The sequence below is a fragment of the Crocuta crocuta genome, unplaced genomic scaffold, assembly GCF_008692635.1.
Source record: "Crocuta crocuta isolate KB4526 unplaced genomic scaffold, BGI_CrCroc_1.0 scaffold207, whole genome shotgun sequence".
NCBI lineage: Eukaryota > Metazoa > Chordata > Mammalia > Carnivora > Hyaenidae > Crocuta > Crocuta crocuta.
The window spans coordinates 2,315,830-2,341,692 of NW_027531996.1; the positions used below are offsets into that span (position 1 = coordinate 2,315,830).

The 25,863-nt window shown below is 35.8% G+C and overlaps 2 protein-coding genes across 7 annotated transcripts in view; one reads left to right on the forward strand and one right to left on the reverse strand.

Annotated features, from left to right (window-relative positions):
* Positions 1-7,081, forward strand: part of F13B (coagulation factor XIII B chain) — a 29,741-nt gene extending 22,660 nt beyond the window's left edge. The window contains exons 11-12 of the mRNA XM_077775145.1: positions 3,703-3,916; positions 7,019-7,081. Of these exons, the coding sequence (XP_077631271.1) occupies positions 3,703-3,916; positions 7,019-7,052 (248 nt within the window). The 3' untranslated portion in view covers positions 7,053-7,081. The remainder of the gene's footprint in view (positions 1-3,702; positions 3,917-7,018) is intronic.
* A 10,918-nt stretch (positions 7,082-17,999) lies between these two features.
* Positions 18,000-25,863, reverse strand: part of CFHR5 (complement factor H related 5) — a 126,728-nt gene continuing 118,864 nt past the window's right edge. For all 6 annotated transcript variants that reach the window (XM_077775127.1, XM_077775128.1, XM_077775126.1 and 3 more), the window contains 3 exons: positions 24,506-24,688; positions 21,838-22,020; positions 18,000-20,501 (listed from right to left, as the gene is read on the reverse strand). In XM_077775127.1, the coding sequence (XP_077631253.1) occupies positions 20,305-20,501; positions 21,838-22,020; positions 24,506-24,688 (563 nt within the window). In that variant the 3' untranslated portion in view covers positions 18,000-20,304. The remainder of the gene's footprint in view (positions 20,502-21,837; positions 22,021-24,505; positions 24,689-25,863) is intronic.

Sequence of the window (25,863 nt, forward strand, 5' to 3'; positions counted from 1 at the left end):
ATCATTGTTGGATTCACTGTTGCTGCACATTTTGTTTTTCATGTTAAGTTCATTCATATCTGTGCGGTTTTGTGTTTGTTTTTCTGTCAGTTATCAAAAGAAGTGCGTTAAAGTCTCTCCCTCTGTGCATTTAGAAACGTTTCTCATTTCAGTTCTGTCAATTTTTGGCTTTGTGCTTTCCTGCGATTCTTCGAGGTAAATTGAAGCTTATTATATCTTGGTGTGTTGGCCCTGCCGAATTTTAAAAGAGTCTTCCTTTAACTTTGCCACATTTTGCTTTTGCTCATTTTGCCTGAAGTCTACGTTAGCTGTACCAGCTGACTTTGGACAAGGATTTATAAAGCATACATTGTTTTCCTCCTTCAACGTTCAATATTTTTGGTTTCTTACTTTTACCATGTATGTCTTATAAGGAATATACAGTTAATTTTAAAGCATACTTTTTCAGTCTGACAATCTTTCTCTCTATAGTATTTAGTCTATTTACATATTAATATAAGAACTGATATAGTTGGGTTTATAGCTACCATCTTATTGTACTAGAAATATATCCTATCTGTTCTGTATTCTTTACTCTCTCTTTTTTCATTTCTTTTTGTTTTGGTTGTTTCTTTTGGGTAAATCAACTCTTTTTATACACCTTTACTCTCTACTAGCTTGTCATTTATAATTTCCCCTTGGCTTCCTTTAACTGTTATCATAGAGATTACATCATTCAACTTGGAAATATTACAATGGCATATAAATTAGTACTTTTACCACTTTTCTAGGGCCCAGAACACTTTAACTTGATTTACCATTCCCAATTTTTGTACTACTGTGTCATCCATTTCATTCTCCCTATAGTTTAAGTTTCAATGATACTGTGAACATTATGTTGTTCAGAAATAGTCTTTAAGATTTGCTTATGTTTTGGAGTGATTTGTTTCTCATCTTCTCCTGCTTTTCTCTGTTTCTGATTGGGATCATTTTCCATACACCTGAAAAATATTATTTTTTTATTGTTTTCTCAGTTTTTGTTTGTCTGCAAATTTACTTTCCTTCACTTTTGAAGAGTTATTTTTGCCAAAGACAGAAGTCTGATTTGGTCCTCGTTTTTCTTTTAGTCCTGTAAAAGACGTCATTTTATCCTTTTTTGCTTTTTGTGGGATTTTGTTAGTTAGTGTCATTCTTAATTGTATTTCTTTGAAACTAAGTTTCTTTTTGTATCCTGCTTGTTCTGAGATTCTTTTCCCCTTTATCTTCAGTAGGTTATTTAAGCTCGGCCTGATGTGGGTGTCTTGGAGCATTCATTCTTCAAGTTGGTAGTACTTCTTGAACCTGTGGCTTGATATTTTTCATAGGTTTTGGAGGTATCTTTTATCTTCTTTTTGTTCCTATTTGGTTATTTCCTACTGATATATCTTCCAATTCATTAATCCTTTCTTTAGTTGTGTCCAGTCTACTTTAAAATCACCTGCTGAGCTCTCAATATCTTTGCATTTCTAGAATGTCCACTTTATGCTTGTGTGTGTATACAGATTTGAGTTCTCTGATGAAAGACTTTACTGTAACATCCATTTCTTCACCACATTGATCCAACCTATTTCAAGTTCTTGTCTGAAATCTCTATTATCTGGATCATTTGTAGGCCTATTTCTATTTCTAGGCCAATTTCTTGCTATTTCTATTAATGGTTGGTTGAATATCAAATATTATGTATGGAAAATTTTAGAAGCTTGAAATAACAATGTCATCTTGTTCCAGAGAATACTCATCTCAGCTTCTGGATAATAGTGTAGAGGAAATAAGCCTCAATCTAATTAGAAATGAAGTTTTTGCCAAGCTTATTTTCAGACCTCTGTTTGTCTCTCTATTCATAGGATGTAACCCTGCAGGGTTTTTCACTAAGAATTTTGGTGTTCAGGGGCACCTGGTTGGCTCAGCTTGTTAAGCATCTGACTTCAGCTCAGGTCATGATCTCACAGATTGTGAGTTCAAGTGGACTCTGTACTGACAGCTCGGAGCCTGGAGCCTACTTTGGATTCTGTGTCTCATTCTCTCTCTGCCCCTCCCCCGTTTGTACTCTGTCTCTCTCTGTCTCTCAAAAATAAATAAATGTAAAAGAAAATTTATTTTAAAAGAGTTTTGGTGTTCAGACCAAGGTTCCTCCTTCTTCACAGGCTCTCATGTTACTGGAAATCCACCAAAAGTTTAATATAGCTTTTCATTCACTTTCTGCTTGGCTCTTTATGCTCTCTCTTTGCACAAGTCAAGAATAGGCTTCAAGGGAAAAGCCAGTGCCAAGTATCACATTCATTCTCTGCACTTCCCATTCCTTTGGGTTCTTGGCCCTTTAAGTCCTGGCTATCATGGCTGACCTAAACTTAGATTTTTCTATCCTCAACAACATTAGATTCCCAAAACATCTGCTAGCCTATGTTTGTTGTTGATCATTCTCTACACAGTCTCTCAGCAAATGCTGAGAATCAATAAATGCTCCAAGAAGAAAATGCCACTAGAATGTTAGATTCATCTGTATGAGTTTTTACCAGGATCTTAGCATCATGAGTACTGACTGCCTTGGAAATTATCTACTTGCTTTGTGTCTGTTTTCAGATTTTCCAGTTTTTAGTAGAAGTGATGGTTTGATATAGGCGATTCTGTCATAGCTGAGAATAGCAGGTCCATGAATTAATCTTCAACTTGTTTTAATTAAAATTTCATGTTTTGTAGAACAACATTTAAAATATAGTGCCATTTGACCTCATTTTCAAAGCTATTTTGCAGTGACTACAAAGACTCTCTTAGAGTCTTTCTGATTATTTTTATTCATTTTTATTCTGTCTATAGAATTTCTAGCATAATACCAAACACATAGGATTCAAGAAAAACTGACAATATTGAATAAAGTTTGCTAATGTATTATAGTTATATGATTCATGTGCTCTATTAACAACTCTCAGAATCTACTGTTTAGTGCTAGGTCATCCAAGAGGCAAATAAGGACACAAACTACTTCATTTTCTGAAATAACTTGACATTTTGAAAATATTAATATTTTTAGTATGGAAAAAATCAAAGAAATTTGTCAGGTACCCTAATAATTTTTTAAGTTTTTGTTTTGTTTTCTCTGAATGCATTAGTGGAAGGACCCAATAATATTTTCAATGTCTAGAATGTAAAGCATCTTAATCCAACACTGGTATTCTTTAATAACTGGAAATTTAAAAAAGAATACTGTCAACCGCTCTGGAGGCCATCAAGTCCTAGAGTTTGAGTCATTGCTGAGAATCCACCTTCTTTCTACATTTCAGTAATATCTATACAACAATCAAACAAATCCTGTGTCTCATGGGGATTTTATTTGAACTTTCTGAGGAAAAAATTAAGAAAAATAACATTGCTTCAGTAATTATTAGTAACTATTGATGCTCTCTAATAAAAAATACCTTTTCTGTTTGCTATCTTTGAAAATCTTAATGGCATGAAGCTAAGTGACTGGCAGGATATACACTTTTTTCCAAATCCAGGACCACAGAGATAAATGGCAGACTGTTTTCTGTGAGCTTTGAACATATTTTCTGCCTCAAATATTAATTCTGAGTCACTTAGTTGCCACTCAAATGCCTGGAAATTTTAAGGTTATTGTGAGTAGGAAGCACAGTGCTTCCTGTTAGTGCCAAGATGTGTCAAGAAAATTTTCTTCTTTTTATTTTTCAGAGCCCTGCACATTATCTTTTGTTGAAATGGAAAATAATAATTTACTCCTGAAATGGAATTTTGACAACAGACCATATATTTTCCATGGCGAGTATATTGAATTTCTTTGTAGGAGAGATACATATGTCGATGAGTCCTCTATTATAGGATCTGAACTCAGAGTGCAATGTGTCAGAGGGCAGTTAAAATATCCAAGATGTGTTCAAAGAGGAAGGTAAGAAGAAGCTTGTGCCTACAACTAATTATTTTCTTCATATTGTTATTCAAGAGATTCTTTTCAGAAATACTAGGTTCTACGACACTTCTACTTTATGGTCATTATAATGGAAAAATAATTATTTTTTTAAGCCAGGCAAACTTCTAGAAATATTAATTAATTCAACAAACTTTCTGAGTTGTCTGAAGATATAGTGTTTTTGGCTATTACATATTTGTGACACTTGGCAATTTGGCAAATCAATTTATATGAGCAATATTTAAATGTGGAAAAATTAGCCTATATGTTGAGATAGAATTTCACATTTTCTCCTACTTCCCAGTATAAATGCAAGTATAAGTGATAAAGATGGGGGAAATAAGGGTTGCCTGGGTGATTTAGTTGGTTAAGTGTCCAACTCTTGATTTTGGCTCAAGTCATTATTTCAGAGTCATTACACTGAGCCCCACATTGGGCTCTGCACTGACAGCATGGAGCCTGCTTAAGATTCTCTCTCTCTCTCTCTCTCTCTCTCTCTTTCTCTTTCTCTCTCTCTCTCTTTCTCTGTCCCTCCCCCCTTTCAAATGCCCACTCTCTCTCTCAAAATAAAAAACTTAAAAAAGAGAAAGGGACATAAAATTGTACAAATCTTTCTACTGATAGAAGAGGATATTAATAACAATGATTAAAATTCTATTATTTTCAGGAATACATTTCTTTGTAAGAGCTTGGAAATACAAAAGTGTTTCCTCACAGGACAATTTAAAAATATATATTTATACTTTTGGGGGTTTTTCCTCATTCTTTTTTGGTTTTTATTTGAGTATAGTTGACATACATATAGTTGTAAAATTCTGTGTTTCAGATATACAAGCTAGTGATTCAACAACTCTATTGTTATGCTATGCTCGCCACAAGTATAGCTAATCTGTCACCATGCAATGCTATTATATCACTGACTATATAATCAGTACCTTTTATTACCATAACTTACTTAAACTGGAAGCCTGTATCTCTTGCTCACTCCTCTTCTCCCATTTTGTCCATCCCTCCACCCCCTCCTCTCTAGTGACCATCAGTCTGTTCTCTGTATTTATAGATGTTTCTGCTTTTTTGTTTGTTTTGTTTTTTTAGATTCCACATATAAGTGAAATCATAAGGTATTTATCTTTCTCTGTCTGACTTGAATAAAGACCCCAAACCAATCTTGAGAAGGAAGAGTAAAAATGGAGGTATCACAATTCTAGATTCCAAAATGTACTACAAAGCTAGTAATCAAAATAGTACTGTACTGACACAAAAATAGACATACATAAATGGAACAGGATAGAGAGCCCAGAAATAAACCCATATGTATATGGTCAATGTATGACAAAGGGGATGAGGATATAAAGTGGGGAAAAGAAGTCTTTCAATAAATGGCGCTAGGAAAACTGGACAGCTATATGCAAAATAATGAAACTGGATCGCTTTCTTACATGATACAAACACACCCACACAAAACTCAAAATTAATGAAAGACCTACATGTGAGACCTAAAACCATAAAGCTCCTGAAAGAATGCATAGGCAGTAATCTCCTGGTCTTTGGCCTTAGCAACATTTTTCTAGATATGTTTCCTGAGGCAAGAAAAACAAAAGCAAAAATAAACTATTGGGACTATATCAAAATGAAAAGCTTCTGCATAGCAAAGGAAACCTTCAACAAAACAAAAAGGCAACCCACTGAATGGGAGAAAATATTGGAAACGACATATCTGACAATAGGTTAATATCCAAAATATATGAAGAATTTATACAACTCAACACACACACACACACACACACACAAAATCCCCCAAATACTCCAATTAAAAAATGGACAGAGGACATTTTTCCAAAGAAGATATACAGATGCCCAACAGACATATGAAAAGACAAAAGACACTCAGCATCACTCAGCATCAGGGAAAATGCAAATCAAAACCATGAGATATCACCTTCCACTTTTCAAAATGGCCAAAAACAAAAAAACAAAAAAAAAAGACAAAAAATAACAAGTGTTTGCATGGATATGGAGAAAAAGGAACCCTTGGACCCTGTTACTAGGAATGTAAATTGGTACAGCAAATATAGAAAACAATGTGGAGGTTCCTCAAAAAAATTTAAAAATAATACAATATGATCCAATAATTATACTTCTGGATATTTACCCAAAGAAAACAAAAGAAAACAAAAACATTAATTCAACAAACATATGCAACCCTTTGTTGCACATTATTTACAATAGCTAAGATAGGAAAGCAGTCCAAGTGTCCAATGATATATATATGAATATATATATGGAATATTATATATATATACTCTATATATAATAGAGTATTACCCAGCCATAAATAAAGGATGAGATCTTGCCATCTGTGACAACATATGTGGACCTAGAGGGTATTATGGTATGTGAAATATGTCAGACAGACAAAAACAATAACCATATTTTCTATTTCTTGATGAATGAAAAATAATTCTTCTTTTAGAAAAATATTTTATATAATGATACAATAAAATGATGTAAGTGTAAACCATTTTATAGGATCAGGATTTTGACCCTTTGAAGATACAGTATAAAATGGAAATTATACTTTAAATTCAATAAAGAATATTATAAAAATAACATGGCAAAGTGTATGTGTTACTGTCCTAGTCATTGGAAACAGTGAACTATATGAACAGCATTAGGACAACTTTTTAGATACTTTGAACACTCTATAAAAAACATTTATAAGACACACATGGTTGAAAACTTTTTTAAAAAAATTTAACTATGGTAAAATCAGGGAAGAAAAATTTTATATGTACTTAAGTGTTTTGTGAATCTTGGATTTCTCATTTCCAAGAGAAAAAGAGGTAAATAACTTAGAAAAATTTATACAAACTATGGTATTATTGTATCAAATGACACTAAGTTTTGAAAGGGAATTGATGGTATAATTTACCAAGTCTGGCAACTTGCTTCCATCAATAGCTAGTTAAAATAGTGACTAAATATATGAAATGTTGAAGGGCTAAGAGTATAATAAATACTTGACCAGAAATGCAACTTATTTCAAAACTCTATCTCCTTTTCTCTCTCTTTCTCATCAAGGATGCTGTCTGATCAAGAACCCTTAAGGACATAAAAATGTATGGCAGAGAGAAGAATAGTATATCAACACATCATAAAATTTTCTATAAAACATGATTGTTAGAAGAAAATACAAATCTCTAAGTTTTTGCTTGCTTGAGAATTTGAATCTAAATTGTCTATGTTGAATATTTCTTTATTTATAAATAAGTCAGAACATGTTGTTTCCTTTCTGGTTTGAATGATTTGCCATGTAACTTAACCCTTATTGAATGTTTTCCATCTATTAAAAAGATTGATCTACATGTAAAAATGTTTCCGGTTTCTAATATCCATTCATTGTGCAATACTGTTGTCTTCAATATATGTGAAAAAATTCACTTTTGTCCTTATCACATTCATTAGTATTAGGGTTTTCTGTTACTTTTAACTCAATCTTTATGTCAATATTAAGGAACCAAACACACTAGAGAAAAGAAACTCTACATCATATTAGAGGATTTACTTTCTTAAATATAGAAGAGACTGCCCTGAAGACTTTCTAAATGTAAAGAACTTGAACAATTAACTATAATATTAGCTACAAGGTTAATAATCAATTTGTGAGGTGAACTATCCACATCTTAAAATGTTGCCCAAGGAACATGGCTTTAAAAATAACTACACTTTCCGGGGCGCCAGCGTGGCTTAGTCGGTTAAGCGTCCAACTTTCGCTTAGGTCATGATCTCGCAGTTCGTGGGTTCGTGCCCCGCGTCGGGCTCTGTGCTGACTGCCAGCTCGGAGCTTGGAGCCTATTTCAGAGTCTGTATCTCCCTCTCTCTCTCTGACCCTCCCCTGCTCACGCTGTCTCTCTCTCTCTCTCCTAGAAATAAATAAAAATATGAAAAATAAATAACTACACTTTCCATTTTTTTTAAATATAATTTATTGTCAAGTTGGCTAACATACAGTATATAGTGTGCCCTTGGTTTTGGGGGTAGATTCCCATGATTCATCACTTATATACAATATTCAGTGCTCATCCAACAAGACCCTTTCCATTTTTATATTTTACAGTTTTAATTAATATTTTTAAGTTAAGTAATTGTTAGAATCATGCAGATTATGAAATAAAAAATCAGTTCTGCAAGCAATGAAGCCTGGTAGTGTCAGTATTACCAAGGTCTTCTGAAGCTTTTGAATAGCCTCATTGTCACTTTTTGGGTTGAAGTGACAATTATACTTCCAATAGTTATTACAGTTCCTTCATAAGACGTGGCATCACACTACCCTTGTCAGGACTGGTTGTTGTAACAAGAACTGCACATTTTCTTATCTAGAAGATATTCAGTTCATCTAAGTTAAGACCTTCTCAATATAATGACATTCTTTAAACCCTCAAGTTATAATTTTCTACTGGTGGGCTAAGAGACAGCTTCTTCTTATAATTAAGCCACAACTGGACCTAACGCTGTCGGTTAAATATAAATTTGTTGGAGTGCCTGGGTGGCTCCATTGGTTAAGTGTTCGACTTCGGCTCAAGTCATGCTCTCACAGTTCGTGGGTTTGAGCCCTGCGTCAGACTGTGCTGAATGTTTGCTCAGAACCTGGATCCTGCTTCAGATTCTGCATCTCCTTCTCTCTTTGCCCCTCCCCAGCTCATGCTCTGTCTCATTCTGTCTCTCAAAAATAAATAAATGTTTAAAAATAAATAAATAATAAATATGAATTTGTTTAGTGTTAACCATGTATATTTCAGAACTGTCCTTGAGTTCATAATCATTATTTTAATGTTTTATAGTTGTTTTCCACAGTGGATCCCATAAAATAAAAATTTGATTGAAATTAAATATAAACAGCAAAGTATTAATTGTTTTCAATTATTTCATCAATCAATCCATTAATCAACAATATTGAGCACCTGCTATATTCGAGAAAATAGAAAATTTGCTCAAGGTGGGTAACTCTCTTGGGAATATGTATTCAGTACTGCCATATCTTTTGATTTTTTAATTGTGAAATCTCCTGATTTTCATATGTGGATGGAGTATCTAAAAATATTTTGTGAGCAATGTGGCTCATAAGCAGCCAATTTGTAGGCTCCAAATGCTAAATAAATGAACATGTGAAAAGTGCAACACTGGAAGTATAAAATAAAGTGGTGGCATGGAGGAGGTGGTGATTAACTTTTTGCTGGGTGTATAGGAAGCTTCCTGGAAAAAGCCCAAGGTCTTCAAGGCTAGAAAAGACATTCCAAGTAGAAGAAATGGTACGCACAAAGTCAAATATTAAGCACATACCATACGTTAGGCATCATGCTGGGCACTGGAAATAAAACAGTGAATAAGACACATTGTTTCTGCTGTTAAGGAGCATCGTGATGTGATGGGAATGGAAGGTAGTAACCAAATCCTTACATGATGATAGGTACCAGGAAAGACATACCAGTGAACACTAGGAGATGCAGCCTAGTCCTGGATGCTCAAGAAAGGCTTCTTTAAGGAAGTGATACATGAGCTGAGGCTTGAAGGGAGAAAAGAAAATATTTTGAGTAAAGGAGGATCATGCAGAAAACATGCAGAGAAGATGATGTTTCCAAGAAGCTAGTAAATATCCAGTATGGATTGAGTGAAAATGGGTGATGGAGAGAGGGGAGCAAGGTAAATCTGGAGAAACTGGAATGCCATGATGAAGGTCTTTGTAGGCCAAGTTAAAAATTTTGGAAGTCACTGATTGAAATGTTTATAGTAATTGCTAAAAGACACCACTGACTGTCCTAAGGAGAGAATGGCCTGAAGGAAGAAAAATGTAGGTGTAGGGAAACCACTTTTAGGGAAAGAATGCCATCATCCAGGTAAACCATGATAGTAATTTACACCAGAAGCTGCTGGGGAAGGTCATCAAAAGACAAAGCCACCAGCTGACCTGTGAGCTGGGCCCCAGCTCCTAATCCCCTCCATTTGCCTTTCCTGCTCCCAGAGGCTACTCGAAGGACACAGACTTGGGATAATCTTGTGGTATTGAGAACACCTGCATGGTACACATGACTGAACCTAGTTAAGGCCTCTATATAAACCTTAAGATCTGATGAGCAGATGCAGGGATGTAGTCCTCTTGCTGCCGCCCAAGGCAAACTTCATATGTAAGTTTTCTTTGCTTATTAAAACTGCCACCTACCAACCTGGTGTGGGCTGCCCCTTTTTTCAAACTCTGCCCACCCTCTGAGTACAGGGGCCAGTCTCAGATTATATGTGGGAAGCCCCCAGAAAGGTTGAAAATCAACAGAGGCAGCCTGTTGATCCAAGCCTCTTGTTCCAAGCTAGACTGGAACAAGAGATATATAAGATGTGAAGTCACCATGATGGTGACTGATTAGATGTGGGTGGGGGTGAGGCAGAGAAAAAGTTCAGGAGGACACCTTGGCTTCTGGCTTGACTAAGTGGATGAGAGCCATCTAAGTGTGGTCATAGGAATCAGAGCAAGAGGCAGTATGGGGAAGTGGGGATTAGCGTGAAAAGTTTAGTGTCAAAAATGTTATTTTTGAGGTGTCTTTTGGGTAGCCAAGATAAAATATTAAGGAAGCAGTTGATCCTTGCAGTTGATGCTGTGATGAATAACCCAGATTCAGAAACAAAAGACTTATTCTCTTACCCACTGGGAGCTCTCAATTACCAGCTTCCTAAATCAGTTGCTTTAGCTGAAGAAAATCCTTCCTCCCAAGGATAACTCCTTCCAAAGGCCTGCCATTGACCAATGACTGATCAATAGGAATTCCTAAGAAAAGACCCTTCATTCCAACTCAGGACACTCTTAAAGGGACATCTCCGCTTCAGATCTACCCACACAGTTGGCAGACATCACTGCTGCCTTCCCTTCCCTTCCACAGGTGTGGATCCTAAGAGTATTCCCTAAAAATGCTCTTGGCTGCTAATTTACATCTCCTACCCTGGGAACCCAATCTGTGAGAATTATATAAACCCGAGTATCAGAACAGAGCTCTGGGCATAATTTCCAATTATCAGTTAACAGATGTCTGTTAAAACTAAGTTAATAGAGGAGTTTTTCAGGGTTAGGTGAGAAGTTGGCCTAGTTTAGAGCTTTGAGGATATCTAAAGTTTAGTGACTGCCTGTAGGAAAAGGTATAGTGAAGGGAACTGATAAGGAATGGCTGAACTGTTCCAATGAAAACCAGAAGAGTTGAGGACCGAACGTTGTGTTTGGGTATTATTGAGTACCTTGAAAAAAGCAGCACCATTAAGTGTGAAATGGAGATAGGAACAGGCCGAGGAGTAAACCTAAGTCACAAAAAACAGACATGACTGTAGTGAGCTTGGCAGTAAGTGTGACCGTGAAGGGGAAAGAGGTAGGTTGGCCTGGAGGGGGAGAGAGGGATAAAGACGGGTTTGTTTTTTTAATAGAATGGAAGAAATTAGAGCATGTTCTAATTAAATGAGAATGGGTCAGTAAAGACGGCAGGTTGGAAGCTACTGAGAAAGTATTGCATAACAAATTGCAGAGGATTCTTGCAAAGGTGAGAAGAGATGGGACCCAAGACACAAGTGGAGGATGGCCCTTGGCTGGGAAGTGATTCATGTCACATAGGTTCTGTCTCCTCTGTGAAGGAAGAGAGGTCACTGCTGGGCATGTGGAAGGGACTTGTAGACAGAGAAGTTGCAGGACAGGAGAGCCAGAGAAACTTTGAACAAGTCAGAGGATGAGGAGATAAGCAAGTACAATCCAACAAGGGGATTTGGCAAACTGTAACTGTTTCAATGAATGATCACTTCAATAAGATGTGTGGTGTGTTGAGAATAATGTTACGATAATGACCAGTTTGCTTTTTAGAGAACTTCATGTTGTAAGATTATCTTTAGCATAATGAATACGAAAGCAAATAGTGTTTAAATGATTTGCCATCCCTGCAGTATAGGACAGCTAAGTCAATGATCAGAGTTCCTAACAAGGAGATTGTCCTAGAGTATTCCACAGTTTTTTAAAGGGTACTGCCTGGTTGTGGAGAGAGAAATTAATTTTTTCAAAGGGGTAAGTTCATGGATATCTGTTAGTTTCTTCATAATGAAAGATCGAAACCCCAAAGAACACCACACGTTAAAACTGAACTCCGGGAGGGGGCGCCTGGGTGGCTCAGTTGGTGAAGCGTCTAATTTGATTTTGGCTCAGGTCATGAAATCACAGTTTGTGAGTTTCTGACAGTGCAGCGCCTCCTTGAGATTTTCTCTCTCTCCCTCTCTCTATGGCCCTCTCATGCTCTCTCCTGTCTCTCTCAAAAATAAATAAAATAACCTTAAAAAATTGAATTCATGGAAACTCAGCATGATTCCTTTGGAGGAAAAATGGAGAGCATGAGAAGTGTCAAGAGTCTAACGGAAACTGAGAAATGGTTTGCCTAATGTACTTCTTCTCAAACGTAAATTGACAACTAATCACTAAACAATATGCAAGGTTTCAACCAACAAGAATTTTAATTTTTTATATACTTGATTTTTATTTTTTCATGCACTGTTTGTCTGCAGATGCACACCACATTGTGTTTTATATACTTTAGCCTTTAAATGCACATGATAAGGCCCACAGAAGGGACCCCATGGTACCACAGCAGCATGGTGGGAGACCTCCTGTCATGATTTGCTCTCCATTCCTGTTACTTCTGGGAGCCAGGAGCCCTGCAAACATTGAGAACCAGGCAACCCACAGACCCCCCTGTGCTGTGTGACAGCCTATTCAGACTTAACCATCTTGGGTGCAGGAGTGCACCCATGTTTGGTGATATGGGTGCACATTGGAGGACCCAGTAGCACTCCCCAGGGGACCAACACCAACGTGAGCAGCCTCCAGTCTTTTTCCTTCTTCCTCCAACATGAAGCATCAAAAAAAAAAGGGGGGGGGGAGAAACTAAAGCCTTGTTTTTTTCTACTTGCCATTTGTTGTAAGAAACTTCAAGTTATTTTTTTGAGGATTTTTATTTACTTATTTATTTTTATAGTTTATTGTCAAGTTGGTTTCCATATAACACCCAGTGCTCATCCCAACAAGTGCCCTCCTCCATGCCCATCCCCCCTCCTCCCCACACCCATCAGTCCTCAGTTTGTTCTCAGCATTCAAGAGTCTCTCATGGTTTGCCTCCCTCCCTCTCCCCAACTATTTTTTCCCCTTCTCCCCCATGGTCCTCTGTTAAGTTTCTCCTGTTCCACTTATAAGTGAAAACATGTACTATCTGTCCTTCTCTGCCTGACTTATTTCACTCAGCATAACACCCTCAAGTTCCATCCACGTTGCTACAAATGGCCAGATTTCATTCTTTCTCATTTCTTAAAGAGTTTATTTATTTTGAGAGGGAGGGAGGAAGGGAGAGAGAATCCCTAGCAGGCCCTGCACTCTCAACTCAGAATCTGACATCAGGGCTCAGACTCACAAACTGTGAGATCATGACCTGAGCCAAAATCAAGAGTCTGGTGCTCAACCAACAGAGCCACCCATGTGCCCTCTAAGACTTTCATTTTTGCTTGGTATATGATAGACCTATCACCATATCAATACACATGGATTGATCTCATTTTTTATAGGATCTAAATAGTATTTCAAAAGCTGGAGGTAACATAATTTATTTAATTATTCTCTGATTAATGTACTCTTCAATTGTTTTATCTTCCTCATTTCCTTTCTACCTTCTTTCTGTTTTTTTCTTCCTCCCTTCCTTCATACGTTATAGGTGGAAATCAAACAATATAATTTAAAGCAGAAGTGAAATAGAATTCTAAGTATAGTTAAAAGAACAAATATAAACACCAAGAAAGATCTTAACATTAAACAATATTAGATGATGGAGGAGAAGGAGAAAAGAATAAGAAAGGAAAAGGTTTAAGCTGATTTTATTGTTTCTCATGATAGAGACAAACAGACATTGCCTGAAGCTTGTGGGAGTAACTATCAAGCAGGAACTGTCTGACAGGTAATAAGGAGTCAAGGAAGCAAATTGTTTAGCTTAAAATACTTGAAGTGAACAAATATAAGTAAAGGATATAGGACACTCTAACAAGTAGTCAATAAGTCATAAGATTTATGCTGAGAGAAACAAGTCAGTCAGAAAAAAAATTGACCTTTAAAAAAAGCAAAATAGAAAAATGAATAAAGATATAATAAAGCACAAATGTAAATAACAAGACGTGATATGGAGTAAATAACTCCTCAACTCACTGCAAAGCAGCTTCTTACCCCATTACTCAGTTTACTCTCATCTCACAAATTCAGGGAACACCTGTACATCTCAGCCTTAATTTTTTTAAATTGACTTCTAGTTGACATACAATGTTATATTAGTTTCAGGTTTACAACATAGTGATTGGAAAAATCTATACATTATGCTATGCCCACCACAAGGAGAGCTACCATCTGTCACCGTACAATGCTATTATAATACCATTGACTATATTACCTGTGCTGTACGTTTTATCCCCATGATTAATTCACTCCATGACTGGAAGCCTATACCTCCCACTCCCCTTCACCTGCTTTGCCCAGCCCCCCACCATCCTCCCCTCTGGCAACTACCTGTTTGTTCTCTGTATTTGAAGGTCTATTTCTGCTTTCTGTTTTCTTTGTTTTTTTAGATTCCACGTGTAAATGAAATCATATGGTGTCTGTCTTTCTCTGTCTGACTTATTTCACTTAACATCATACTCTCTAGGCCCTAGGACTATGTAAGACAGATATACATATACCACATCTTCTTTGCCCATTCATTGATCAATGGACACTTGGGTTGCTTCCATATTCTGTATCTTGGGTATTGAAAATAATGCACCAATAAACATAAGGATGTATATATCTTTTCAAATTAGGCTTCCTGTTTGGGCAAATATCAAGTATTGGAATTATTGGATCATATGGTATTCCTATTTTTAATTTTGGGTAAACTGCATACTGTTTTCCACAGTGGCAGCATTAAGTATGATGTTAGCTATGGATTTTTCATATATATGGCCTTTATTATTTTGAGATAGATTCCTCTAAATCCACTTTGTTGAGAGTTTTTATTATAAACAGATGTTAAATTCTGTCAAATGCTTATTCTTCATCTATTGAGATAATCATGATTTTTACCCTTTGTTTGGTTGATATGGTATATCATGTTCATTTGCCAATATTTAACCATCCTTGCATCCCCAAAATAAATCCCACCTGATTGTGTTGAATAATCTTTTTAAAGTATTGTTCAATGTGATTTACTAATATTTTGTTGAGTAATTTGCATCTATGTTTATCAGGGATATTGACCTGTAATTTTCTCCTTTTTTTAGTGTCTTTGGCTTTGGTATCGGGGTAATGCTAGCCTCATAAAATGTGATGGGAAGTGTTTTTTTTTTCCTCTTCTGTTTTGAAATATTTTGAGGAGAATAGCTATTAACTCTTTGGTAGAATTCACATATGAATCTATCTTGTCCTGGACTTTTGTCTGTTGGGAGTTTTTTGATTACTGATTCAATTTCATTACTAATAACTGGACTGTTCAGATTTTTTTTATTTCTTTGATTCACTTTGGAAGATTGTATGTTTCTAGGAAATTTGTTCATTTCTTCTAAGTTGTCCAACGTGCTGGCATATAATTCTCCATAATAGTCTCTTAAAATCCTTTGTGGTGGCAGTTGTTACTTTTGTTTCTGATTTTATTTATTTTTTTTCCTTTTTTTTCTTTCTTGATGTGTATGGTTAAGGCTTATCAATTTTGTTTATCTTTTCAAAGAACTAACTGCCTGGTTTCATTGATCTTTTCCTTCCTCCCTCCTGCGCTCACACTTTCTCTCTCTTTCTCTCTCTCTTTCTTTCTTTCCTATTTCATTTGTTTCTACTTTGACCTTTATTATTTCCTTCCTTCTGCTAGCCTTGGGTTTTGTTTGTTGTTCTTTTTCTAGTTCCTTCAGGTGTAAGTTTAAATTGTTTATTAGATTTTTCTCTTTTCTTGAGGTGGGTCTATATCGCTAAAGATTTCCCTTTTAGAACTGCTTTTGTTACATTCCCAAAGATTTTGGACTGTTGTGTTTTCATTTTCATTGGTCTCTGTATTTTTTTTTTTTAATTTTCTCTTTGATTTCTTCATTGACTCACTGGCTGTTTAGTAGCATGTTGTTTAGTTTCCAAGTGTTTGTATTTTTCCTAGTTTTTTTCTTGTGATTAATTTCTAGTTCTACATTGTTGTGGTGAGAAGATGCATGATATGATTTTCATCTTTTTAAGTTTATAGAGACTTGTTTTGCGGCCTACCATCTGGTCTGTCTTTGAGATGGCTCCATGTGCCCTTGAAAAGACTGTGTATTGTGTTGTTTTTAGATTGATGTTCTGTATATGTGTTAAGTCCCTCTGGTCTAATGTGCTGTTCAAACACACTGTTTCCTGATTGATTTTCTGCCTGGATTATCTATCCATTGATGTAAGTGGGGTGTTAAAGTCCCTGACTATAGCCATATTGTCAATTTCTCCCTTTATGTCTGTTAATATTTGCCTTATGTATTTAGATGCTGCAATGTTGGATGTATAGGTATTGATAATTATTATATCCTTTTGTGGATTGATCCCTTTATCATTATGTAATGCTTTTCTTTGTCTCTTGTTGTAACCTTTGTTTTAAACTCTCCTGTCCAATATAAGTATTGTTATCATGGCTTTTTTTTTCTCTTTTATTTGCATGGTTTATCATTTTCTTTCCTTTCACTTTTATTGTGTGTGTGTCTGAAGTGAGTCTTTCAGTGCAGTACAGAGGTGGGTCTTGTTTACCTGTTCCATCACCCTATGTCTTTGATTAGAATATTCAGACCATTTACATTTAAGGTAATTATTGATAGGTATTGGGCACCTGGGTGGCTAGGTCCACTGAGTGTCCGACTGTGGCTCAGATCATGATCTCACGGTTCGTGGGTTCGAGCCCCATGTCAGGCTCTGTGCTGACAGCTAGCTCAGAGCCTGGAGCCTGCTTCAGATTCTGTATCTCCTTCTCTCCCTGACCCTCCCCTACTCACGCTGCCTCTCTCTCTCTCTCAGAAATAAATAAAACATTTAAAAAAAAAAAAGATAATGGGTCTAGATCACGTTCTTCTAGATTCCATCTTCCTTTTTTTCTTTTCTTTTCTTTTTTTTTTTTTTTTTTATTTTTTTTCTATCTGGAGGAAAGTAGTAGGCTAAGAATAGCATATCTTATCAAATACTATACTGCCACTCAAGCAACTTGCTTAGAAATATGTGCCACAAAATAGTTTGAGAAAGAAAGAAATTCTCAGAAACTGGAAAAGAATATCCAAGTTTAAAATACTGCCTACATATTGTTTTCTAAATGTTTTTATAAAGATTTTATTTTTATTTTTGAGAGAGAGAATGCAAGCAAGGAAGGGGGGGGCGTTGTTGTGGACAGAAGATACAAAGCGGGCTTTGCACTGACAGCAGCAAGCCCAACGCAGGTCTCAAACCCATGAACCGCAAGACCATGACCTGAACCAAAGTCGGTAGCTCAGCCAAATGAGCCACCCAGAAGCCCCTAAATAAAATATTGTATATATATTTTATCATTCTAAAAATGTAAAGAAATTTTAAGATTTCTTCCTCCAAATGGAGGAGAAAAAAATAAAATTTCTACCTGCCTTCTTCCTAACCAAGAGGTCAGCTGTTTCAATAGATAGCTAGTGTGAGTTACAAGTCTTTACTTTTTTATTCAACCCCATCAATCTTTGAGTTAGCATAACTTCACTATAGGGGTGCCTGGGTGGCTCAGTCGGTTGGGTGTCTAACTTTGGCTCTGGTCATGATCTTACAGTTGGTCAGTTTGAGCCCTGCGACAGGCTCTGTGCTAACAGCTCAGAGCCTGGAGCCTGCTTCTGGTTCTGTATCTCATCTCTCTCAGCTCTTCTGCCTCTCTCTCTCTCAAAAAAAAAAACATAAAAAATAAAAATAAAGGAATAAATTTACTATAAATTCTGATATGGTCTTAATTTTTTATTTTATTTTTTAATTCCCAGTGTTTGTCATTATTTTAAAATGTTGGCCACAATTTTTTGTTGTATTGACATAGAATTCGTGTACCATACAATTCACTCATTTAAAACGTACTGTATATTCAATGCTTTTTTGTATAATCACAGAGTCGCACAATCATCACTACAATCAGTTTTAGAACCTTTGTCACTGTTAGCTATCAGCCCCTGCCTCCCTACTCCAGCCCTAAGCAACCATTGATCTATCTTCTGTCCCTCTGTACTGGTCTATTCTGGACATATCCTAAAATGGAATCACATAATATGTTGTCTTTGTGACTGGCTCTTCTCACTTAACATAAAGATTCTGAGGCTCAGCCATGTTGTGGCATGTAATAGCACTTTATTTCTTTGTTATAACCAAATAATATTATATAAGATATATGTTTTGTGTGCATTGATAAGCATCTGGATGGTTTCTACCTTGGAGCTACTATAAATAATTCTGCTATGAACATTCATGTACAGTGCTTGTGTGAATGTGTTTTTCTTTCTTTTGGTATATATCTAGGAGTAGACTACTGAGTCTATGATAACTCTATGTTTAACCTTTCAAAGAACTGCCAAATTGTTTTCCAAATTGGGTGTACCACTTTACATTCCCATCAGTAGTGTCCTAATTTGTCCATATTCTTAGCAATACTTGTTACTGTCTGAGTGATGACAGGCATCCTTGTGGGTGGGAAGTAGTATCTCATGGAAATTTGATTTGGCTTCTTAATGATTGATGATGTTCAGTATCTTTTCATGTGCTTTTTGGCCATTCATACATCTTTTTTCGAGAAATGTCTATTTAGATATTTTGCTCATTTTAAAATTGGGCTGTCTTTCTATTTTGAGTTGTAAGAGTCCTTTAATTCTAGATACGAGTCCCTTATAGGATATATAATTTGCAACTATTTTCTCCCATTATATCTGCATGTTTTCATTTTCTTATTAGCCTTGTTTAAAGCATAAGAGTTTTTAATCTTGATAAAGTCCAATTTCTCTATTTTTTCTTTCTCATGTTTTGATGCCTTAGCTAAGAATCTATTGCTATATCCATAGTCATGTAAATCTTAAGCCTTTGTTCTCACATTTCCATAGATACCTAAAAATATGCCTTAAAAAACATAGTTAATGTTTTAACTATGATATGCTACCTAAAATACAAAAACATGCAAAATACATTTCTAAAAGTTCCCGTTCAGTATTTCCCCAAACTATGGTACATCAAAAAATCATAGAGCTTTGGTATGAAATCAGACCCCTGGCTCACAGAGTTATAACACTCTCATTTACTTTCTCGGTCTCTAGTCCCAGTTCTTGAAAACTCTCATCTAACTATAAAAGTAATATAATTAAAAATTACAAAATATAAGAATATAAAAATTTGCAAGTATTCTAATTTCTTAAACCACAGACCACATAGAATTATTACAGCCAAACTTTTTATTTCCTCTCAATCTTCAAGTATGTGTGCACATCTAGATAATCCTATAGATGTAGCATTGTCACCTAATAATGTTCACTTATAATTATAGTTACCTTTTTGTATGTGTGTATCACCTATTGGCTATTCTAGAAGTTCTACACTAGGATTAGTAAAAATTTTAGTCTTTCACTCATTTGTTTAAGATGGTGTATTTGTGCCCTTAAGGGTTTTTAGTATTAGATGAATAATCAGGCTCACATTAGAGAACTTATTAATATTTACTAATGCTTGCTATAAGCGTAAAAGGTGACAGTTTTTGTATTTAAAAAAGAAGATGTTTTTAATGTTTATTTTTTAGAGAGAGGGGGACACAGAATCCAAAGCAGGCTCCAGGCTCTGAGCTGTCAGCACAGAGCCCAATGCGGGGCTTGAGCTTATGAAACATGAGATCGTGACTTGAATCAAAGTCGGTTGCTTAACTTACTGAGCCACTCAGGCACCCCACAGTTTTTATATTTTATGATATGATAGAAAGATGAAAAGCCTTGGAGTTATCTTATAAATTTTAGACAATTAGAAGAGGTTAGGCGGGATGAAGTGCTGAACTGAGACACATGCTCACTTCTTGTGGGCGTTATATGAACAGGAGACCCAGTACTGTGATTTGACCCAGGTATATGGTCCTCCTAGTAAGTGAAGTGTTGCTCTCGGTTTATAGATTTGTGAATCTCTGAAAATTCAGAGTTCAGGATAAAACTGTGATAAGCAACACTTGAAAGAATAAACACATTAATTACAGAATTGCCTATATAATGCATACTTCCAACATACATATAGGATTACTTTAAAATTTATATTCAGGGAAACTATGCTTGGTTCATTCACATCTGGGATATTCAACGTTCCCTTCCTGACAGACTGCCCGAAATGACTGTACTGATGTCTTTGCTTTATGTGGCTGTTTACATTCAAATTCAACAAAATCCCCTGTTTTCACATAAAGTTTGTTGGTGTCTTTCCTTCTTAACTGTATGTTATATTTCTTCATATTATCTTCAGATATTATACATGCATCTGAAAGAAGAATTAAAAAACACATCATTAATAATATAACTTTTCCTTTCCAAGAATAATGACATTTTTTAAGAATATTTTGGAATTAAATAAAATTATGAAAGAAAATTAAAAGCTAACATTTCCTGAGTTTTTCCCAGTACTTTTCTTAGTACTTTGCATGCATTGCCTCTAAACACTGTGCATCATTTCCCTGAGCTACATAAGAGGGGATGGAGGCTCAGAGAGATTGAGTAATTTTTCCAAAGTCACATAACTTAATGAGTATCTTGAGCCAGAATATGGACCCTGGCAGTTTGACTTCAGAGCCTGTGCTCTCAATTTCTATGCTTTACATTGCCTAAAAACCACATACCAAGTAGGATTAAATTAAAATGTTCTCTTAGGGTCAGTGTTATTCACCCTCCTTTCCCTACTCAGGATTCTCTTTTACATTGTTTCCAAAATGTGCATAGTATGAGCACATGGATGTATTAACATCTTCCTAAATATTATAGTAAAAATAAGTTTATTTCTGTCTATCAGATATGTAGTACAGAAAGTGGACTGAAGAAGGCACGATATATATAAAACCCAACCATCTCTTCAAATGTTCACCTAGCATATTCTTGAAGGTCACTGTTTATCAATGAGAACAAAAATCCTGCTAGCTATCATATTAGCTATTATATTTCTTGTTTAGAGCTCCTTTTCCACAATTATCAGTGGGTTGTCACTTCTATGCAACCTTGATTTCTTTAGGAAAGCAGTATTACCCTCCCCCATGATCAGAAGCCCCTCATTCATTTTTAAATTCAGCATTTTGAGAGGTAATATTCCCCTGAGTAAACAGTACTCCCCGGCACTACGAAGCAGCATGTTCTGTATAGCCCATCATCTCTGATACAGGAATTGTTCAGAGTTTTAAAAATAAGCCCAAGGTTAACTTTGAGGAGCCATCCTAGGCAGTGGTGACCAGAAGGAACTTATCTTAGAGCCTAGATTTGTCCATGCCCAGGATTCTAAGATACACTACCAAGTATTTTTCTGATGACATATGAGAGACGAGTCCTTTTATTGTTAGAGTGAGGTTGACCATTTTTCTCCCTGACTTTTCTGTAGACATGAGAAGCCACCATAGCCTCAGGCATACATAAAATTTGGAACATGAAATTTGGAAGCAGATTGCTGTGTCTGATTCCTAGCTCCACCAAACACTCGCCAAGTGGGTTGAGTCAAAGTCAGATAGGTTTTCAGCTGAACTGAATTTAAGTAAAAATCATCCTATGAAATTAGTCCATGAAAATCTTACTATGAATATCAAATCTCAAACTCTAGGAGAATATGACGAACTCACCTAGGCATTTTGGTGGTTCTGACCACTGTCCATTTCTGCATGTTACATCTATGGAGCCCTGAAGTTCATACAAAGACTGGCAACGGTACTGGACTTTTGATCCTGGAGGATATACTGTTAATGGGAATGAGGTGATATCTCCATTGCTAATAGGTGGAGGGGAACCACAATATTGCGTAGACTCTGGAAAATAACATTTATGTATAGAGATAAAACCAATATGTAGGTTAAGTGGATTAGTATGAATAAATTTCCTTGTATGTTCAATGTTTCATCTGATGTCTGCAAGCTCAAATAACTCATCACATAATTTCTACAGTATAACCTGATAACCAAAAACTAGAGTGCTTCCCTTCACGCATAAGTACAATACACTTAAGTATCGAGTGCATATGTATTATAAGGGCATATATTATAAGGGCGCTCATAAGTAAAAATACTTTTAAGTATTGAATTATAAGGACATGCAACTAGGAATAGTTTTTTATCTAAAGCATGATGAATGGATAAGTAAATCTAACCTGGTCTACTGCCCACTTCCTTTATAAAATTTTTATTTAAAGAGGAAGGTAAAAATAACTCCCCATTGCTATTCTCTGGGACAACTGTTATTTTATGCAAGTAGCATGTACCTATGAAGTGAATTATTGACCTACTGCTTTCCATTTATTTTTCTGGTTCCAAATAATAGCATAGGCATCTTTCTCTGTCAGAAATGTTTCGACTTCATGTTAAGAATGGCCAGAATACATTCCATTGTACTGATTTATCTTCCCATAGATCACCAAGGATATAGATATGAAATGGCCAAATAAATAATCTTATCCTGAATATCTTCTTCTACTTCTTGTTTCATTGAGTTACTGTCTCTGTATTTTTCTCATACTAACTCTTTCATGTGGGCACTAGATTCCTACGCCATGAAACTCAGCAAAGACCACGAATTACCCCCCTTTGTCTGTATTAACAATTTGTCCTCCTCTACCAAATCATTCATCAACATACAAACATGCTGAAAATGTCACAATTGAGTAAGGTAAAATTTCCCTTTATCCACACCCCATATCCAGCTACTGCCTCATTTCTCTCAACCTTTTAGAGCAAACCTACTTGTTTTCTATCATCTCTGATCTAATTTTATCACCCCACATTCTCTCTTGAACACACTGCAATTAGATGTTCCCCAATGCTGAAATACCTCTAAGCAAAGCTACCCATAACTTTAGGTACCTAAATCCATTGTTCAATTATTGGTCATTTTGTCCAGTTCTAAGTAGTCTTTGACATGCTTGCCCGCCATTTGAATGACATTTTGCAGTGTCCTTCTGAAATATGTCCTTGATATTGCTTCTATAACACCAGCTCTGATAATGTGACTTATGATAAATATTTGGTATTCTTCCCCATTCCTGGCACAGGAATTTCACAAATGATGAAATTTGGAATTTCACAAAAGATGAGAGCAGTAAGTGTGTCTTTTGTAATGTCAGCAAGATCACTTTTGGAATACCCATAGATAACCAGAGGATAGGCTGGTTGCCAGGAGGGCTAACCATGTGATTAGGGGGTTGGAACTCTCAGTCCCGTCCTGATCCATGGAGGAAGGCATAAGAGCTGGAGTTGAATCAATCACCAATGGCTAATGGCTTAATCGATCTTGCCTATGTAATGAAGCTTCCATAAAACCACAAAAGGACAAGGTTCTGAGAATTTCTGGGTTGGTAAATACATGGAGATGTGGGGAAAGTGGTAGCTGGAAAGGGCATGGAAGTTCTGTGCCCTTTCCCCATACCTTGTCCTATACATCTCTTCCATCTGGCTGTTCCTGAGTTATAGCCCTTTATAATAAACCCATAATCCAGTAAGTAAAATGTTTCTCTGAGTTCTGTGAGCTGCTCTAGCAAGTTAATTAAACCCAAGGAGGGAGGTTGTAAGAACCCCCAAGCTATAGCCAGTCAGTCAGAAACACACAGATGGCAACCTAGACGTGCGACTAACATCTGAAGTGAATACAAGCAGTCTTCTAAGACAGAGTTCTTAACCTGTGAACTCTGAAGCCATCTCTGCATAGATAGTGTCAGAATTGAGCTGAATTGTAGGACACCTAGCAGGTGTCCAAGAGTTGCTTGTTGGATGTGAGGGAACCCCGCCTCTCCCAACACATACAATGTAATTGTGTCCTAGAATCATTTTATCAGCCTTCCTAGTTTTTCTTCTTGTACAACCTATCTAGCTGCTCCTCATTTCCCAGAATCTCTAATAATGAAGAGTTCCAAGGCTGTCCCTTCTACCTCCTCTCTTTGTTTAGCCATTTCAACTCTCTATGTGATCCCAGCCAGTGCTGTGGCTTTAGGTATCGTCTATATACTAGCAGTTACCAAATTTACATCCTAGCCCTGCCCGTTCTGTATCTTAAGCTGCGTATCAAGTAAATATACTTAATAAAAGTGGATATTCAGTAAAGATCTCAAGCTTATTTCTTGTATGGTCACTGTCAGAAATATCTCATAAACAGTTTTTAAAAGTGACAGGATTGAGTAACTAGATGACAATTTAATGCTTCAAAATACAGGGCAACAAATAAATCATAACTTCTTCTTCCTATTCTTTAGATAAAGCAAAGAAGAAATACTTTTTAAATAATATTATTTAGAAATAAACTACTAACCAATACAGTGTGGTAATGACTGCCATTGTCCATTTTTACACACAATTTCTCTTGCTCCATGAAGTAGATAATTTTCTTTGCAGAGAACAGCTACTTTTTCTCCATCCCGATAATTCACTGTGGTTAACATTTCCTGAGCATTAGGTATCTGAGGTGGAGGTGGACAGAGTTGTCTCTCTCTTCCTAAAAAATATTGGAATTAAGTTATTTGATTAATAAAATCTAAAGAAAACAGCTCAACAAGATAATATTTCAGTATACTTCAGTATAATTTCAGTGTAACGACTCTGTCTGTGTGTATATGTGTATGTATATATATGATGCTATAGTAACAAATGTACTTTATGTTAACATAGTTTGTTTACCAAGCACTTTTGTCTTACAACCATCAGATCAAAATTTCTCTTGTATTCACTTCTATTTCCTATTCATTATTCTGTCAGTACTCTTGTACAAATTAACCCTTTTAATTTTTTCTACCTAATTTTTATGATTCAAATAAGTTATGTACATGTTATTCAAACAAGTGAAAACAAAAATATTAAATTGGTAATAGTAATGAGAGAACCAATTAAGACTTCCTTGAATAACCTAAACCTTGATCTCAATGAAAGATTTTCATGATTTGCCTTTTGTTCTAAACATGGCAATGACTGGTGATCGATGTAGTTAGAATGCTTCTGTTTGAGTAGAAATTAACTTATTTTTGGTTGATTAGTTTGTTCTAAGGGATAAACTTTAAATGGCCAATTTGGATGCCAAAACATCATTAACTGAGTCATAGTCCCACCTCCTGACCTGGGGCCATACAATGTTCTCCTTCACCTCGTTTTTTTTTTTCCTTTTTTTTTGTTTTTTTTTTTCAGGACAGAGACTGCTATCAGGTGGCCCTCTCCTTCAAAATTATTACAAAGAAATTAATAGCATTTTTATCTCCTACCATATACTACTTTCTTTTAAAACCACTATAGAAGAATGAGGTGATATCTCTTGGTTTAACTACATTTAAAAATATACTAATAATTTATAGTAAACATTTCCAAAATTATGTGAATACAATCTACGATAAGTACAATTTCAGCCAAAACACACATACTATCTGAAACCTGAATTTTACACTGGGTTTCTTTCTTCAAGGAAAGGAAGACACACTAGAATTCTATACTTCGAATCCTGTAAACATAAGCTATTTCTGTGAAAACCCAGATGGTTCTCTGAGAGGTGGGACCACTTACACATATTTCTATGTTCTATCTGACTTGCCCTATTTATTTATTGGTTTAAGAAATATATGACATAAAATAATTTAATTTCATGGGGTGCCTGGGTGGCTTAGTCGGTTAAGCATCCGACTTTCG